The 19819-nt window shown below is 36.8% G+C and overlaps 1 protein-coding gene across 5 annotated transcripts in view; it reads left to right on the plus strand.

Moving 5' to 3' along the window:
* The first annotated feature begins 5940 nt into the window (after positions 1-5940).
* LOC127866349 (DNA-dependent protein kinase catalytic subunit-like) overlaps positions 5941-19819 on the plus strand; it is a 130948-nt gene continuing 117069 nt past the window's right edge. For all 5 annotated transcript variants that reach the window (XM_052406820.1, XM_052406821.1, XM_052406819.1 and 2 more), the window contains exons 1-10: positions 5941-6086; positions 13128-13204; positions 14735-14827; positions 15171-15245; positions 15881-15989; positions 17079-17191; positions 17653-17752; positions 18335-18486; positions 18747-18839; positions 19484-19546. In XM_052406820.1, coding sequence (XP_052262780.1) covers positions 5948-6086; positions 13128-13204; positions 14735-14827; positions 15171-15245; positions 15881-15989; positions 17079-17191; positions 17653-17752; positions 18335-18486; positions 18747-18839; positions 19484-19546 — 1014 coding nt within the window. In that variant the 5' untranslated portion in view covers positions 5941-5947. The remainder of the gene's footprint in view (positions 6087-13127; positions 13205-14734; positions 14828-15170; positions 15246-15880; positions 15990-17078; positions 17192-17652; positions 17753-18334; positions 18487-18746; positions 18840-19483; positions 19547-19819) is intronic.

Below are 19819 nucleotides of genomic sequence, written 5' to 3' on the forward strand. Positions count from 1 at the left end.
GATAGTTCCGTCCCTCTCCATCTCTGCAATGACGTCAGTTCTCTGTTGTATCAGAGAAGTCTGCAACCGGATGCCAGAGAAAGAGCGCAACTAGAGTCCAGGACGTCATCTGAACTAAGCGAGTTGAGGTCGACCGTGTCACGTTATCCCTTCGCCCTGCATCAAAACGTAAAAAATGACGCCAGTGTACTGAATCCTCTTAACTACAACGCCAAAACGCAAACATGGGTAGACACGTCATACCCGACGAGAAATAGACACCGCAAACGTCAAGACACCGCAAGCAGCTTTTGGGTTACGGACAGGACGGTGGACCTCGACGACAAGGAACTCCGATCTGGAAGAATTCGCAGCGCCCCCGAATGGTACTCGGAATTCTTTCCACGACAGAGGGTTGCAGATGCTTTGAAATTTATGGGAAAGCCGAAAACAATGAACCAAACTGCGCGCACAAGTGATTTTGTAATAGACTTTAACGGAAAAAGATAGATGACTACACGTTTTTACATTTATTGTTGACTATTCAAACTCAACGCACAAATTGCAAGCTATAGCCTATATTTATGATGTGAAACAGTGTGTCGTCTGTTGTTTTATATTGTTTTTTCCAAATAATCGGTTTTAACTATCTTTTTTTTTTTTAAATAAATGTTCACACTCGCGGTTTTTAATCATGTTTTGGAATACAAATGAAATTCAAATATCAAGAACTTTCACTAGATATAGCTTACAATAGCTTTCTTCGGAGTCGGTACTAGATATTATTTGACTCCTTTTGATGAAACATTTCAAAACAATCAAAACTGTTCACTCGCAGACTTACACTCACTTACAAAATCAGTTTAAGAGGTTAGTACCAGATAAGAATTGCTTATCAACTGACTGTGATTTCTCATAATTTTCTTTAATTTCTTGCGCTGTCAAATTTCTCATCCTGTTAAGATTTTTTTAAAGATTGAGTAATCCTGTGCATGCTTTGTATATTCATCGTCTACTCTTATGATTAGACCGAATTACCAGTATGGAATAACTTTAATAAAACGCTTTAGATAACAAAATCTGGGTTCCGCGCGACCATGTTTCTTTCCCTATCTTAAGCTCTAACTAGATGTCGACTACGCGATAATTGAGGAGCAAGTGCGCATATACATGTAACACACATCCACTCATCTTTGAAAGACGCCTTTATAAAGTGTAAATAATGTTTTATTTAAACATGACTGCTATAGTTTAGATTCCAAAAGTAGGTACATATATTATAATATATTTGGTAGCGCATGTCACCGGGGCGAGCACCTGGCGAATTTCCATCCCGCCCGCGCGCCTTGGAACTGCTGACACGACCTACTTAATACAGTCCACTCTCGTTATCTCGACATCGGATATCTCGATATTCTCGATATGTCGAAGTAAGCTCAATGCCCCATTTTTTCCCTTTTCTATCTATATAAATAAACATCGCTTATCTCGATTTTCGTTATGTCGAATAATTCGATATGTCGATATAAAATTTTGTCCCGAGTCCCGATTTAACATGTATTTACTGTGGTTTATCTCGAAGTGCGAATAACTTTTCCAGTGTCGGCCAAAGGAAAGAAACTTTTTCTTTGATACATCACCGTCCCGCTTCGCCCGGCTGCTCCCGATACTGTGCGGTAGGAAATTGATCCGTTAATTGCATCAATGATCACACGTGTGTAATGTCGTTAGCCATTAACACTTGATTAAGGCCTGTCACTTTAAGTGTCACTTTAGCATCAATTAACTGCAATAAATACACAGCCTGTCGAAAGGCCGAAAGACTAATTGTTTTTACAAACAACATTCCAAAATGCATTGAGTTATATTTTTGCATATATACACTGTCGTTTACTCGACAGTTTAGAAAAATTATTTCTTGTTCCCGCCGACTTCGAGATAACGAGAGTGGACTGTATTACATAAAAACGAATGGTGGCGGTCTTCTCTTGTCTATCGCATGCTCTCTCTTATTTTCATATTATTTGGTTTGCAGTGCATGATATGCGTTATATGGGCGATGAGTAAGCAGTATAATTAAGGGAAAAAAACCTGAAAACCCGCCCTGCAATTTTCTCTCAACAGACATAAAGCGATACTACTTTCATATAATTGAATGTCTGCATATAACAGGTACAATGCCCCTATTGAATTATTTGATCGCATGTCTTTGCTTTGTAGCCTTGTTAGAGTATTGAATTACATTGACAGACAGCAATAATACTCAATTCATTCCTATCATTTAATTATTTAGAAAGCGTGACATCTTAGTCTCATATCATGCAAGTATATGTATTGCTAGATTTTCGTTCGCTGCTCATATATATGGTTGTTAGTTTGTGTGTGAATAGGTTTAACTAATACTGTAAATAATAACTTAACTGACAAACATGTTTTCCGTGAAGGGCGTTAAACGGGGATGCAGTGTATCGTAGCTCTAAACCGGGTACTCAGAAGAGCCAGGGTCGCCGTTGGAATCGGGGTTTCCGGTATCCCGCTCGAACACCCACTTACACCTCTCTTGGGAAGGAGAGCACAGTAAAAGCACACACAATTTAATAAACAAAATATAAACAATCAATAATAAATAATAATTATAGTGTTTATGGTGATGATAATGGTAATGGAAATGAAAATAACAATAATTAACGGTGGGTTCTGTGCGATGCGCACTGAAACTGGACACAAGTGACTTTCACGACGGACTTACGTGTTGGGCTACCCACTCCTTTTCCGTTCCAGACAAACATACAACAGCCACATGCAATACATAAACATAACCCATACAGCACACCATCAGTGTGAATATAAAGGTCTAATGGACCATCGTGGTCTGGTGTATTTGTATTCAAATAATATTCGGCGAAAACCCGGGCAACCGGGGTAAATTTGACCTACTTTAGTTCAAAATTAAATAGTTTCACCTGAAAGGTCACCTGGGTAGGTCAGCAAATAATGTATTTGGGAAGACTCGGCGTTGACCTTTAAATAAACGCTGACATACACACACAAAATACGCCACGTTCCAGTAAACTCAAATAGATATCACCTGTGTGAATGGCTATACTTACTGTCTTAATTTGTATACTTATGTGTTTCGGGTCAATATTAGGCCTAAACGTTTGCTGAACTGAATGGTTTTAACTACACAGTGTGGGTCTGTATGCATATCAGTTGACAAATAGATATTTAAACATAATCATTGCTTCACTTCACAGGTCCAATGAAAATCGAATCGAAGTATCGATAAAAATATTTTGTATTCTTCTGGTATTTCGTTGGGATTAGATTTGTTCTTGTTGTGAGGTTACGCATGCGCAATTAATTTCCTTCTATATTACATATAAAATAGTTGAAGTTCGATATCAATTTTTACCATGATCAAGCGCATACCCACTATATCATCATACATCATTGGAAAGATTAATGCATAATCTTTTGAAAAAAATGCATGTCATTAAATTCTATACGCGCAAACTCAAAATATTTACCTTAGAATAGGCAAACCGGTTTTGACAGCTGTGCAGACAACCATTTTGGGCTCAAATAGTATGACCTACTTTCGAAGCCGGGAACCATCAACACAAAAAGTAGAGCACAAAAATGGCTTATTTTCTTATTGCTTACAAATATACCTTCAAGTTGATACCAAAACCAACCATTTGCAATGTATTTTACAAATCCTAGGCAGCATGCACTCAACAATGTGTGCTAAGTATCAAACTGACTGCATGTAACCCTAAAAACAGGAGTTCCGGTTTGGGGTTATGTGACCTTTAAGAGAACCCAACCCCTTCAAATTTAAATTAAAGGCACTTTTCCCACAGGTATAATCTGTTTTGAGAAAGATCACAAAGTTCCGGTACAATGACACACAGATTAATTCATAAAAGTTGCCGTTGAAAGCGCCATGCGTAACAGCGTTTCGCGTCAAGAATTAAGGTAGAAAAGCCAAACTCGGTTACATCATACATGCAGCACTTAGACTCCATACAAGGCATGTCTTTCGATTCTAATAGGCAAAGCTTATCTTACATATGGCTTAATAAGTGAAAAAAATCATCAATGGCAATATTTGTGCATCAAAGCAGGTTTTGAACTGGATTCGAACAAACTTTTTATATTTTTTTTGCACATTTTAGGTAAAATCCATGTAGAAGCAGCAATGCTGATGTCATTTGACCCAACAAAAGGGCTCGCTTGCATGGAAAAACAACACACTTGGCTTCCTGACTAAAAAAAGTCATCGTCAGACATGAGCTTTAAGTCTTTTGTCACACCTGGACCTATGATTCCTCGGCTCGAGTTCCGTCTAGGGCAGGCTCCGGAAAGTGTCAGTCTGGCCCGGGTGCTCAATTCCGTGTAATCTGAGAAAACAAAAAAGGTTTTTTGTGCGCATTTGCCCATTACGGTGCCAACTAATGTAAGTTAGATACAATTAGAGTAAGCTTTCAATAGTCTTTCTCGCTTTATTTGCTGCAAATGGTTAATTCACCACGCCGGCATCACATTGTCGGGCACACCGGCAAAGTTATCGCCACAAAGTTTGGTTTCAGAGCTGCAGTCAATGTAAAACACACAAATTTCCTAATTTTGGTGACAAAAGTGTGCCAGGATATCAAAGAAATCATTTTACAATAGATTTAATTGAAAATAACGGCGTACTAACCTGCAAAGACACCGATCCTCTCGACACGACTGGGCGAGTGTTGAGGGCCGTCTCCGAATCAGTCACACTGTACAGTTTTTGATGGCCTGTCACTTCAGCCGGACTTGTAAACCAATTGGACGACAGTTCAGGCAGAGCTATAGACCCATTTCGACACCGCCTACAAATGCACACTTAGGTTTACGCATAATATTAAGGTCACTTAAATACAGATTCCCTGGTGTTTTTCATGCAGGGTCTATCGCAACAACATTCTTCCAGGAAAGAAAGCATAATATTATTATCATTTTTGTGTTTTCAGCTGAATACTTGATTTTACTTGAACTCAGCGAGATATCCAAACAGGTAAAATAAGGCAAAGTAGTGTTATTCTGAGTAGATCTGCCTGAATGGGTTGAAGGCGAAGGCGGATAGAAGTGTAGGTCCAAAATTGGCGGGCATTTTTAACAGAAAAAGGCTCAAAAAGTAAACAATAATAATAAATACAGATGAAATAAAGACATGCATTAGGTTCATTATTGAGATTGATGCAAATTAATGTCAAAATGGCACTGAAAAACAATACCGGGTGTTTAAGTAGTCTTAGAATATGTCTCCGGAACAGGTTTCGGTGTGATTTTCCAGCATTTACCCCCCTTATGACCCCAAGTGCAACAGCCCAATTGCAAACAGCCCTTATTTGGGTCAAAATGACATCTGGCAGTTATGTTTTGCAATACAGAGAGTTTTTGATGGTCAAATGTCAAAATTCTGGCAGACGACTAACTTGGTCGGATGTGCTTAAAGGTTACGCATGCGCAATTAATTTCCTTCTATATTACATATAAAATAGTTGAAGTTCGATATCAATTTTTACCATGATCAAGCGCATACCCACTATATCATCATACATCATTGGAAAGATTAATGCATAATCTTTTGAAAAAAATGCATGTCATTAAATTCTATACGCGCAAACTCAAAATATTTACCTTAGAATAGGCAAACCGGTTTTGACAGCTGTGCAGACAACCATTTTGGGCTCAAATAGTATGACCTACTTTCGAAGCCGGGAACCATCAACACAAAAAGTAGAGCACAAAAATGGCTTATTTTCTTATTGCTTACAAATATACCTTCAAGTTGATACCAAAACCAACCATTTGCAATGTATTTTACAAATCCTAGGCAGCATGCACTCAACAATGTGTGCTAAGTATCAAACTGACTGCATGTAACCCTAAAAACAGGAGTTCCGGTTTGGGGTTATGTGACCTTGTGATGGCTGCCCGCGTCGAAACAAGCTTGCGTTGTTTACATGACACACTAGGCGATAATGCAGCAAGGAAGGATCAGACACATGCAATTGTATCTGATCTTGAGCAAATTTGCATTCATGAATTAAATGAAAATGGCATTGGTAAATGACATTAGTAGTGTATATATATTTGCTCGATAATTTGCCGTGTAATCTATTTCCGCGCCCGGGAGACAGTCTAATGGGCATTCCCGAAGTCGATTAGCTTAGGAGTTTGAAGTTTCACTTGTAGCTCCCCGGTACGCAAAAGATAGTGCTGCGCTTTCTTTGCATTTAGAAAATGCCCGTTTCACATGCATTTGATTAAATTTGCAATTATGACGAAGGCAGGGTGATAAAATAGTCCAAATAATTAGTCGTAATCTACCGATTATGATGTATATCGACCTCATATTTATAGGAGTAGGAGATAAGAATGCAAAGATACTGTTGCACCTATCCTTAAAATCATTTATAATAAATCCCTAATATCCAGCAAAATCCCTAATGATAGGAAACCTGCAAATGTATGCCCTGAATTCAAAAAGGTAACAAACCTAATACAGGGTTTTTTTTTAGAAAAAGGGGAAGACACTGGACGCTGGGTAAAAGGGGAAAATTGAGCGCGAAAGAGACATATTTGGGGTAAAAATAAAAACTGTTCATTTCAATGTCTATAACTCGCCTACAGACTTCAGGTTTTTTTTTAGAAAAAGAGGCATGTCTCTGACCTTTTTGTTCTTAAACACAAGAGCAAGTATGATATTAAAGTCAAAGTCCTAAATAAAGTTGCAGGGGTAGATCTAATAATGGGAAATGTTTGCAACTGGGGCCAGGGAACGATGTCAATATTGTGATTTCAATTTCATGATGAATGGGTTGACGATCTAGATCTGCTACAGGAAGGGAAAGGTGCGGCAGCTGCCGATTGTTTACTTTCACTTTCACAATAATCCGACAGTATTAATTGATGTTGATTACATGTACCTCCGAATCCTGCTGGGTTTCAACGGTTTTTGATGATTCATTCTTAAAAAATGCTTCAAAGCAATTAATATTTTCTTAGTCCGAACGTTTTATTTTGTTCGTGTATGAACGCCAATTGTGAGACTTTTTTCTGTTTTAACGTTTATATCTTGCCTTTCAAATAACCCGGATGAAAATTCGACTGGTTTCCGGTAATTAATTGACGAAACACCCTTCTCGCGCAAGACCGGAATCCAGTAAAATAGTCACATGGTTAATACGATTAGTTGCCCGGTTTCCATGACTTAATTTAAGACCTATATATAGAATCACTGGGATTCCCAGATTTAAGTGTTTGTCGGGAGAGAGAGAGAGAGATCGTTGTACATGGTCTAGGTTGGCGCTAAGGAAAAAAAATTAGTAGCCAAATTTCAGCACTACGATGAATCCACATTACCGGTATAACCTTATTTGCTCAATGAAGGACATAATCATCATGAATCTATAGGTATCAATAATGACTGTATTAAATTATCAATGAAGTCACATTTAAATAAATAATTTGTTAATTTGTCAAATAGTTTCATGTTTTTTTATTTTTCATTTATATTTATTTTCATGCACTGGCATAAACGGTATACACTGTTAGAACTTTCAGATATGCCCCGGTCTTTGATTGGGTGGGTCTTGCCTAACTCCTTTGCGTCCCCCCCCCCCTTCTCCCAATAATTTTTGCCGTAGTCTGGTGCTTCTTGATTCTTGAAAAATACATTTACTGCAATGTGTTCTTGAATTAACATATTTTTTCATAGTTGCAATATAAAATTTATTCAAACGTACCGGTAAATTTGTAAGTCTTAAATACTGCATGTACTGAGTGGCTAGGCTATATTTAGTTACACATCGTCTGTTTTTTAAAAAGCATGCTTTGCATGCGTAGAACTTAGCATTGCCGACGACAGCAATAATTTCGCGCTCTTTCTTATAACACGGGTTCTTCGTGGCATACCGGTATTAATGCATAGTGAATAGTTATTATCACGTGGCTGTAGAAAAACGGTGTAAATCAGTTCTACAAATAGACAGGATAAAATATACATGCACTGGATTTAATTTGTTACCGCATCAAATTATTAACGGGTTTTGTTTTTCACAACTTACTCGCCGTAGGTAAATTTACACTGCTCACCAATTGCAATTAACTTCTCATAATTAATTATTGTTTACAGTACGGCAAATAGGTGTGATGATGATGCCCGAAACCGCCTTTAATGTACTGCTTTATTTACCGGCTTTATATCACGTATTAATGGTACAACTGTGATTGTTAATAAACCTGCGATAAACGCTTACTCTGTGACCGACGTCAATCAAAAATAATAATAGCTATATAACTCCGCCTCCATAAACATTCTCGTAACCGATTGGACGTTAAATATCACAGTTTGGTGACTGGAAAGTTACCCGAAAATTTCCCGTGATGCATCTGTCAGCATACATGACTGTGTTATGTGGCTTGAATATACGATAAGGGCATCCGGTTATCTCTTATCAGTGGACTATCTATTACCACCTGGAACATTTATGGCGATTACATGTGGAAATGGGTACCGAGTTCTCTTTAAAAGTAGGGAATATTATATACTTATACAGAAATATCAGGGGTTTTTGCAATCGCCATTTTCATTCACATTTTAAACTTTAATCGCCAGCTAAAAGATTCAATCGCCTTTGGAGATTTTGGCGATCGGAAACGCTAACATAGCATGGTACAAATTGGATAAGTGTAAACTTCCCAAAAGAAAAAAAAACATTTCTTTGAGGGTAAAATATTATATTTTGGTGAAAAATTTTATTTTTGGAGGGGAAATGGTAGTTTTAGGGGAAAAATTCTGGTAGGGGAAGACGCCGAATATCGGCGTCACTTTCTTAGTAAAAAAAAAACCTGTAATGCCATCAACTATAGGTCTATATCTTTAACATGTATTTGTTGTAAAATCCTGGAACTTGTTATTGCCAGTAATGTGATTACCCATTTAGGGAACAATGGCATTCTCTATGACTTGCAATATGGTTATAGATCTAAACGCACATGTGAAACTCAGCTAGTCTCTTTCCTTGAAAATCTCTACAAATCCCATGATGAAAAAACTGAAACTGATGTCATCATCATGGACCTTGCAAAGGCATTCGATAAAGTGCCCCATAAACATCTTATTTACAAACTCAAATATTATGGTATACAATGTTATGCTCTAAATTGGATTACAGATTTTCTTCATGACCGTCCTCATATGGTCGTCCTGGAGCGCCAATCATTTCAAAAAGTTCCGGTCACATCTGGTGTTCCCCAGGGAACTGTCCATGGGCCGATCCTGTTCCTCATCTATATTAACAACCTGCCGGATTACTTGCAGCACAGCACACTTCGCCTGTTTGCAGACGATAGTATTATCTATAGAGATATAAAGTGCAAACAGGATGCACAGAAGCTGCAAAGTGATCTGGAGGCTGCGGGTAGATGGGAGCAGGATTGGCTCATGTTGTTTCACCCCGATAAATGCAATGTGTTAAGCATCACTAGTCAAGCTAGACCTGTTCCCTTCCAATATCAGCTACATAACCATACCTTAAAACAGCGTTCTAGATAAGATGCGTATCAGCGTAATATACACATCAGAAATATCAAGATACGCTTAATTTGTCAGTTCCATGCATACATTTGAGCAAGCCAATCTGGACTTAGCATATGATGTAAATTCTCTGCTTACAACCTAAACAAAAAATATAAACAGCTGATTGTCTTTCGCCAAAATATGAGACTGGTTATTGTACAAATAAGAGCTAATTTGTGCGCTGGATTGTACAAATAGTTAGCCAGTCGGTATGTACTGTACAGTAAACTCTGTATCATCTAGACGCATGGTAAATTAAGTATTGATTTTTTTAACAAACAGTCAAGCGCGTATGTGTTTATTTACATGACGAGGTCAGCATGGCAAAAGCCAAAACAGATTACTTCTCAAAGTAAAATTGATTCATTTTATACGGCAAAAGTTGTATCGAGTAAAAACATTGTACTGCCAATACTGAATGATTAAATTTCCTCTGTTTTCAAATAAAAAAGGACACACTTAAACGCTAATAAAGCAACTGTTGAAAGTTGGCAAAAATGTTTTCCTTGGCTCACGGGCCTATAAACCAAGGACAGTTAAAAACACAAAAAAACACTTTAAGAAACCTACTACTTAGAAGGAATACACATAGTTAATGGTAAATTGTGTTTAATATGATTTAAGTAGTGTGTCTGTACCACAGCTATATTCTTGTTTTACTTTTAGCAAATTACCCTTCAAGCAAGGCAAAATTTGACCATTTACCCCAATGCTGTGAAAAGTGGGGGTATTTACCCCCACGGGTCAAGGATTATCTATAATGCTGATTAAAGAGAGTAAAATCATCAAAATACTTAGGCGTAACTATCCAAGACAACTTGAAGTGGGATCAACATATAAATTCAATCACCAGTAAATCAAACCAATCACTAGGATTCCTTAGCAGAAATCTCAAGATAAATGCCCCCAAAGTTAAGGAACATGCATATAAAGTAATAGTTAGACCAAAACTTGTATATTCTTCTACAGTTTGGGATCTCCATAATAGTTATCAAACAAACCAAATTGAAAAGGTGCAAAAAAGAGCAGCTCCTTTCCTCACAAATTATTACCGTACAGGACCCAACTCAAAATCAGTCACAGAAATTATCAATAAACTATATTGGCCGTCACTTGAAGTTAGAAGAGCAAGATTTATACTTTTCTATAAAATTGTGAACAACCTAGTAGCCATTCCATCAGCCACAATTGGCAACCTGTTAATCCCCAAATCTTCTTATATGAGTACTAGGCACTCACACACTCACAGATACAGACATATAGGTGTATTATACGATCTATACAAGTTCTCCTTTTACCCTAGAACCATCCATCAGTAGGACATGTTGCCTATCACCGCCTATACAGCAAACACAGTTGACATCTTCAAAACAGAGAAGTTGTCACTTTGCCTGTTTTGTTACAAGTAATTTCTCAGCAAGCCTAAACAGCAACCAGTGTACATAGTTTTATCTTTGGCACAATTTTGCTTCTTACACAAGCCTGCATATACAAAGGTTTTATCGGGCACTATTTTGGCTTCTGATCCAAGCATGTATCATACACAAAATTTCACTAGCCCTAGTACATAATCATCAGTTAGGTTTATCCTAGTATGGTAGAGTACTGTTATCACTTAACTAAAAAGAAGGAGATAATAATGCTGTGTAAGCTTATCTTTTTGTCACAATGGCCTTATTAACTGTCAAAAACCATGACTCAACTCAGTTAAAAAAATGAACTAAGCACTCTTAACTTTTCCAAAGAATTATGAAAATTTACTTTTATTCCTAAGCCACAATAAATCAATGTTTAGCTTGGCCCTCATAGAGTTTTGTTACACAGTAAAATCAATACATATTAAAGCCAATTGAAATGCACAGTTTCTTTCGTTATGAAATAACCCTATGCATTAGTAGTTGGAACAAAGGGCTTGCTTTTATTTAAAAGTAACATTAGCAGAAGAATCAGTGAGTGCTTTGTCTGGGGACACCTTGTTTTAAAAATGTCTTGATTGATAAAAAACTACGTCTTACAAGTTTCACCAAATGCTTCATCTCATCTCATGTTTGCCTGTGGTCCCATCTGCTGCATTCTTCATTGGCGTTCTTGTCTGGCCAGCGGATCTTGAGGATCTTCCTGAGGCAGGTGTGATGAAGACCTGTATTTTCTTTATGGTGGTGACAGTGGTTCTCCGGGTCTCTGCTCCATAGAGGAGTAGTGGCTTTAAGATGTTATTGAAGAGGCTAATCTGGGTGGTGATGCCAATTTCACTGGATCCCCAGATTTTCTTCACTTGATGGAAGGCTGCTTGTGCTTTACCGATGCAGGTTCTGGCATCTGCATCCGTTCCTCCCTGGTTGTCCAGAATGCTGTCAACCTCTTCCAGCCAGGCATGGCCTTGGACTGTGATGGGTGTGTTGTTGGATGCGTTGGTCCTGAACACCTTGCTCTTCCCTCTGTTGATCGTGAGGCCCAGTCTAGCTGAGTTGTCCGCTACCATGTTTGTCTTTTCCTGCATCTGTTGTTTGGTGTGGGAGAGAAGAGCCAAATCATCGGCAAAGTCAAGGTCTTCCAACTGCTTCCAGAGAGTCCACTGAATTCCATTCTGCTTCTGCTCCGTCCATGTCTTCATTGCCCAGTCTATGGCCAGCAGGAACAGGAAAGGTGAGAGTAAGCAGCCTCGCCTTGCTCCGGTTCTCACTTCAAAGGCGTCCGTGAGCAGTCTGCCATTAACAATTCTGCAGGTCATTCCTTCATAAGACTTCCTGATGATGTTGGTGATCTTTTCTGGCAATCCTTAGTGTCTCAGAAGTCTCCAGAGGGACTCCCGGTCAATGTTGAACGCCTTTTCATAGTCAATGAAGTTGACATACAACGGCGAATTCCACTCCAGGGATTGTTCCAGAATGATGCGCAGGGTTGCAGTCTGATTCGTGAACGATCTCTCCTTTCGAAAGCTTGCTTGTTGGTCACGAAGATGCGGGTCTACTGCGTCTTTCATTCCGTTCAGCAGGATATGATTAAACATCTTTCCTGGGATGGACAACAGTGTGATACCTCGGTAATTGGAGCAGGAACTAAGGTTGCCTTTCTTGGGAAACTTGATGAGGTAATCCTCTTTCCACTGTGATTGAATTTCTTCTTCTTCCCATATCTTGCTGAAGAGTGGCTGTAGTAGCCCCACACTGGTCTCCACGTTAGCCTTAAGCGCTTCTGCCAGTATGCTGTCAGGTCCTGCAGAATTGCTGTTCTTTAATTGCTTAATGGCGCTCCTGATCATTTCCTTTGTTGACACCAAATGCTTGGTTTTATAATATTGTTGAAAAACATGGTTTGACCCCCTACCAAATTCATCATAATAATTTGAAGCATACTTCAATGTGTTTGTAGTGTCATTACAGGGGCAGTTCTGATTTAACTAATGAGAGCGTACAAAGCCAGAGCCATCTTGGCCTTGTTTCATATCAATTTCTTATGGATAAGTTTGTAATCAATATTCCAACTAAAACTGATTCAAATGTTAATTTTCATTCTCTTTCAGACATTGTTTGTTCAACTTTGTTTGATAAAGAGTATGGGGTTGTGAAGTTTCTTAGTAAAGCAGTGACGGATGATGAGGTAAATAAATGTTTTATTTATCCATAATATTGTTAATACTTATATGAAAATAAGTAGTTTGGCAGGCCCAAGTCAATTTTTTCATGCTGTCTCTGCAAAACATTCAGAGTTCAATTTACAGAGCCAGTTAAATTATACAAGTTATGGCGATTATTACCCCTGGTCCTCATAGCCTCATAGAAAATAGACAAATATTGCATAGATAAATTATATTTTGCCTTGAATTTGTTTTAAAAACAGTACAATATGTTAAATTGATTATTTAAGACTTTCCTTATTTTTCGCACGATTTTTTCCCCTCAAAAAAGGTCATCACCTTGGGAGTCGGCGTCGGCGACTGTGTCGGCGTCCGGTTAAGTTTGGTGTTTAGGTCCACATTTCTCATAAAGTATCAAAGCTATTGCATTCAAACTTGGTACACTTACTTACTATCATGAGGGGAATGGGCAGGCAAAGTTAGATAACTCTGGCATGCATTTTGACAGAATTATGTGCCCTTTTTATACTTCGACAATTGAAAATTTGGTTAAGTTTTGTTTTTAGGTCCATTTTATTCCTTAAGTATCAAAGCTATTGCTTTCATACTTGCAACACTTACTAGCTATCATAAGAGGACTGTGCAGGCAAAGTTATGTAACTCTGACTGGCATTTTGACATAATTATGGGCCCTTTATACTTAGAAAATTGAAAATTTGGTTTTGTGTTTGGTCCACTTTACTCCTAAAGTATCATAGATATTGCTTTCATACTTGGAACACTCGCAAACTACCATAAAGGGACAGTACAGGACAATTTGCATAACTCTGGTTGTCATTTTGATGGAATTATGGCCCTTTTTTGACTTAGTAACTTTGAATATATGGTTAAATTTTGTGTTTAGATCCACTTTACTTCTAAAGTATCAAGGCTTTCGCTTTCAAACTTCAAATACTTTCATGCTTTAATGAGGGTACTGTACCTGGCAAGTTGAATTTTACCTTGACCTTTGAACGACCTTGACTCTCACGGTCAAATTATTCAATTTTGCTAAAATTGCCATAACTTTTTTATTTATGATCAGATTTGATTGATACTTTGACAAAACAACTCTTACCTGACATACCACAATAGACTCCACCCAAACCAAACCCCATGCCCCACCTCAGCATTTTTTTTTTCATTTTTTGTATGAAAGATCATCTAATAAATGACCACACCCTTATATTTATATATTTTTTAAACATGGTTAAAAAACACAAATATTTATTTTTATTCTTTTATTTTTGAAAGACCGTCCAACCATCCCACCTAAGAATCCCCCCCCCCCCAAAAAATTTTTTTTTTTTTTTTTTTGCATTTTTTTTTGCATTTTTGGAAGATAATGTAATAAATGACCACACCCCCTCACTATAAATCCCCTCTCCACCCCACCCCTCCCTCCTTTGTGATTGAAGTATTGAGATAGGTCCCTTCACCTTAAAAAAGAAAAATAGATGAGCGGTCTGCACCCGCAAGGCGGTGCTCTTGTTTATTTTTCTATTTTGCTGCAGCTTCAAGGATGCAAGGCCAAACTTTTGGAGTTTCTTTCATTATTTTTGGACAAGTATGGAAAGAAAGTTCTGCCATATGCTGTAGATCTGAAGGTATTTTAATATTTGAAGTACACAAAAAACCTACATTCTGATAATATTTACTGTTACATGAATATCTTAGAATGATTTGAGGCACTTAATTTCTGATAAAATGTCATGTGTATTTTCAATGATATTCAGCCTGTCCATTGTAAAGCTTTACTCCATTATATTTTCTTTAATAATTCATCCACTAACTAGGAAAAAGAAACAGTGTAATTTGTAAACATCTTCTGCATGCCAGTAATTTGTTCATTCTTTAAGACAAGAAGTAGACATTTCTTAATTGATTGCTCTGTTCTGTCACTGACTAATTGTGGACTATTTATTTAAGTGGCATTGGTGTTGTTTTCAGGATGTGGCAATAACTCTCTTCAGCAGAGACAGGTACGCAAAAGTCAAAAATGCCGCAGTACCATTACTAACAAAGGTAAGTAGGAACAGCATTTTATTTGTACACACATTTGTATACAAATCTTAACCCTTTGCATGCTGGGAAATTTGTCGTCTGCTAAAATGTTGTCTGTTGAATTTCTAAAATTAGCATTTTCTTCGAATTTTTTTCAAAGAATACTATCAGAATAGCAAACAGTTTGGATCCAGATGAGACGCCACGTTTTGTGGCGTCTCATCTGGATCCAAACTGTTTGCAAAGGCCTTTAAAATTCAGCTCCAGCGCTTTAAGGGTTAATTGTTATTGTAAATGTTTGACACATTGAATCATACAGTATGTTAACAAATAACACTCATGTTATTCAGTTGAAATACCGAGTACCTTTATTTGGGCACTATTAACACCAATCGTACTTAACAAAAACATGTAGAAAGAGAGTGTTATTAGATAAAATATCACATTTGTTTAAGAAATGATTGTTACAATTCCAGATCTTCCAAAGTTTTCCAAGTGTTTCTTCAATTATAAATAACAAAACAATACATTCAAATTATGTTATGTCATCAGTGGTTAAAGCAATCACAAGGGTCCATTTTCAGAACAAGTAATTGCGTTGATATTTTTGCCTGCATGCCCATTAATCAAAAATTAATTGAGCGCTTACATTGCAGGTGATAGAGCTGTCAATTGGCTCATCCATGGGAAAGGAGCTGGCAATAGACAATATCATCAATAAGTTCTTCAATGAGCTAACGAAGGCAACAAAACTCACACCCACAGGTAAAAAAGACGGAAAAATTACTGCTAAATAACACTTTTAAAGACTGTTTTATCAATTTCTTTTTCAAATGCAGGTCATTTCATTTTGTTCCTACGTCAAAAATTCTGGTTGCTATAGCAACAAATAGACTAGAAATACTGCTGAAAATGGTGTTTTTTTCTGGATCCTGCGATAACTTTAAAAGTTCCTCATATTTTTTCATGAAACTTGAAACATGGATAGATGGCAACATGGACATTATGCACATCATTTCATTTTGTTCTGACGTCAAAAATTTTGTTTGCTATGGCAGCAAATAGACTAGAAATACTGCTGAAAATGTTTTTTTTCTGGATCCTGCGATAACTTTAAAAGTTCTTCATATTTTTTCAGGAAACTTGAAACATGGATAGATGGCAATATGGACATTATGCACATCATTTCATTTTGTTCCTACGTCAAAAATTCTGGTCGCTATGGCAACAAATAGACTAGAAATACTGCTGAAAATGGTGTTTTTTTCTGGATCCTGCGATAACTTTAAAAGTTCTTAATATTTTCATGCAATTTGATACATGGATAGATGGCAATATGGACATTATGCACGTCATTTCATTCTGTTCCTATGTCAAAAATTTTGGTTGCTATGGCAACAAATTTAAACTAGAAATACTGCTGAAAATAGTGTGTTTTTCTGGATCCTGCGATAACTTTTAAAGTTCTTCATACTTTTTCATGAATCTTGAAACATGGATAGATGGCAATATTGACATTATGCACGGCATTTTATTTTCTTCTTACGTCAAAAATTCTGGTTGCTATGGCAACAAATATCAAAAAGGAAAAAAATTCTGACAATGGTGGAATTTCTGACAATGGTGGAGCCGGTAGGGGACATATATTGCTTGGCAATAGTCTTGTTTAAAATCCTGTCAAGGCAGATAGTGTCATCCCAGATTCAACTGTTCAGACTGCACAGGCTGATCTGGGACGACACTGTTCACTTGCATTAAGCCTTGTTTTCCCAGAGAGTGTTATCAAATATTTGTATGGTCTTAGATTGAATCAGCCCTCTGTGTTTGATTCTCCTGCCTGGTATTGTGCTTCAGTGAAGGGCAACATCTATGTGCTCCTTGGAGTACTGGCTGAGGTGTACCCAGAGTTTATGATGCCTTATTCCGAGAGGCTCACGTCAATATATCTGGCCACATTAAAATCAGAGGTCGGCTTTCACTTCTTCTTTCATCTTAACTTCTTCTAGAAATGGCGATTTAACACATTTGATCTAGTTTCAAACTTCAAAATTAATGCAAATTAATAAATAAATATTGCAGGATATAAATTGATGCAGATGCAAAAATTTTATTAAATGTTTAATAGCAGTAGGAAAATGACTTTGAAATGAAATGGTTTTTTGTTTCTTCAAACTAAAATTATTGCCTGTCAAATTTGTATCTAAATTAAAACATTTTAAAAATTATATCCATTTTACATTGTACTACAACTAAATGTTGTTTAATTGTCCTGAAACACTGATAAAAACTTTAATGCAAGAACAGTCTTTAATTGAACACAAAATGAAAAATATTATGTTTTAATGCCATGTTTGTGTGTGATTCTTGATGTTTATATAATGTCTTCAGTTATGTTGGTTCAATGTTTAAGTTGTAGCCATGGTTTCAGATGGGCAGTAAGACTCGCAAGCCAGAGATGTCTATCATCGCTGGTTGTCTGGAAGGCCTGTCCTGCAGCCTGACACACTTCACAGAGTCCGCAGAAGAAGGTACATGGCAGTTGGCGTAGCGATATTGTGAAATACCAAGCACCAATCAATCATTTAGCATAGAACTGCTTTTTTGAAATTAAATGTTACATGTTAGCCCTGAAGTGGTAACAATACAATGTCATTCTCTGTTTTTGTCATTGGTTGTATGATTTTCTTTGCCAAGCAATATTGAAAGAATCTGGGTTTGTTTCAAATGAACCGCTTACATTATGGACTATGGAGGGTTATACACTTTATGTTTCAATGAATCAAGAAATCAAATGAGTTTTGTCTGCCACTTTTTTTTCTTGTCAGCTCCCATTTTAACTGATATTGCTATGTTTACAGCAAACATGTACTGCATGTGTTATCATCCATTGAAGATTAACCAAGCTGCATAGTTTTGGCCATTAATTTATTGAAAATACCTCTATTAACAGTTTTTACTGCATGTCATAACCACAATGTTATATAAAGATTCTTTAAACATATCTCTTCTACAAATACCTCTTGTTCCTTTAAAGGTAGAAATTTTAGTACTTAATCAATGAAATTGCTTTTATTGTTGTAAACTGTGATTTATTATTTGCACATATACAGGCTCGAAGAATTCCTATGAGATATTTAAGTATGCACGCAATGCGATTGATACGACCATTGACTTCACACGATATGATGTTCCTAAAGCTGGTCTTCGCTTGTTTGCCAGACATGCCTCTCAGTTCAGTCAGTACATCATTGAGGACAATCAGGTACAGAACATTCTAATAGACCCGTGTATACCATGATGAAAAGAGGCACTATATTGTGTTATTTTTATTTATAAGCAATACATTATCATTAAAAGTACATTTTTTTAATGGATTAACATAAAAATAACTAAGTACTGATAACAACACATAATGCATATTAAGGCACATCAAGCTGGCGTCTTGTTGAATTTTATTCAGTACCAAGCACCTGTCTCTTCCAAAATAGCTTATTTGTCCCTGTGTGTTTCCATGGTACCTAGAACATGTACAGCAAGCTGAGTCACTGGAGCAGACATTTTAACAATGAGATGCAACTGCTGGGCATGAAAGCCATGGAGTCGTTCCTCAAACAGGTAAGACAACATGGTTGTGTCTGCCACAATCTCAACTGCAAAATTTATGTTAATTACCATTTTAGTGCTCAGTCCAAAGCATCGGTGTAATGGTTTTCCATCAACATGACATATTTAGGGTTCATTTAGGGTCCACATGACTTAAGTGGTTGATTTAATAAGGTATCCCCTATAGAAACATAAGGGTCACATTTACTTGTTTTTTCAACATTTTTAATGAAATTTTTGTAAATTTTGTATTTTTAAGATAGAATGTATGTAATTTAAGATATATATAAAATTATTATGTTTAAGAATATTGTAAAATTATTAACCCTGAACAATATCAAAATATCAGGAATAAAATGCTTCTTACGGGATGAAAGTTAACTATTTTGAGTGGTCCTGACTGACAATAAGGTGTATTTGAAGCAAAAGGTCATATGAATCTGTATTGTCATGATCCTCTACCACAGCAACATTCAAGTCATGATCCTCTACCACAGCAACATTCAAACCATACTCTTTCAAAATGTGTCGTTTTCCAAAGATTTAATGTAATAGAGACAAACAAGTACAATAGCACACTCGCTGAAAACGATCTGTAATAGAGTGGTTTGAAAGCCTTGCTGCAATAATTGAATGTTATGTTCTATAATTTCTAGGTGTGTGAGATGTTGAAAGCCAAGGCAAAGACAAGTGGCCAGGATGGAAAAGCAACTTTCTCTGTAAGAATGTTCCCATTAACACATATACTGAATACTATTTGTCTAGTATTGGCATGGATGGATGAAGCTCATAATTCTTTAAAAAATATCTTGTTTATAGTCTTATCTGTTTTGATCTTATATTATTATGTAATATATTTGCAATTAAGAATTTCTTTATAATTTGGTGGTTGCACCAGTGAAACAGAATAAATTAAGTCTTTGTACATAATGTTTTAAATGTGTATTCCAAAGTTATTTTTGTTGCAAGCTGTCCCTACACCAACCCCAATA

Source organism: Dreissena polymorpha, chromosome 2 (assembly GCF_020536995.1).
Source record: "Dreissena polymorpha isolate Duluth1 chromosome 2, UMN_Dpol_1.0, whole genome shotgun sequence".
Classification (NCBI taxonomy): Eukaryota; Metazoa; Mollusca; class Bivalvia; order Myida; family Dreissenidae; genus Dreissena; species Dreissena polymorpha.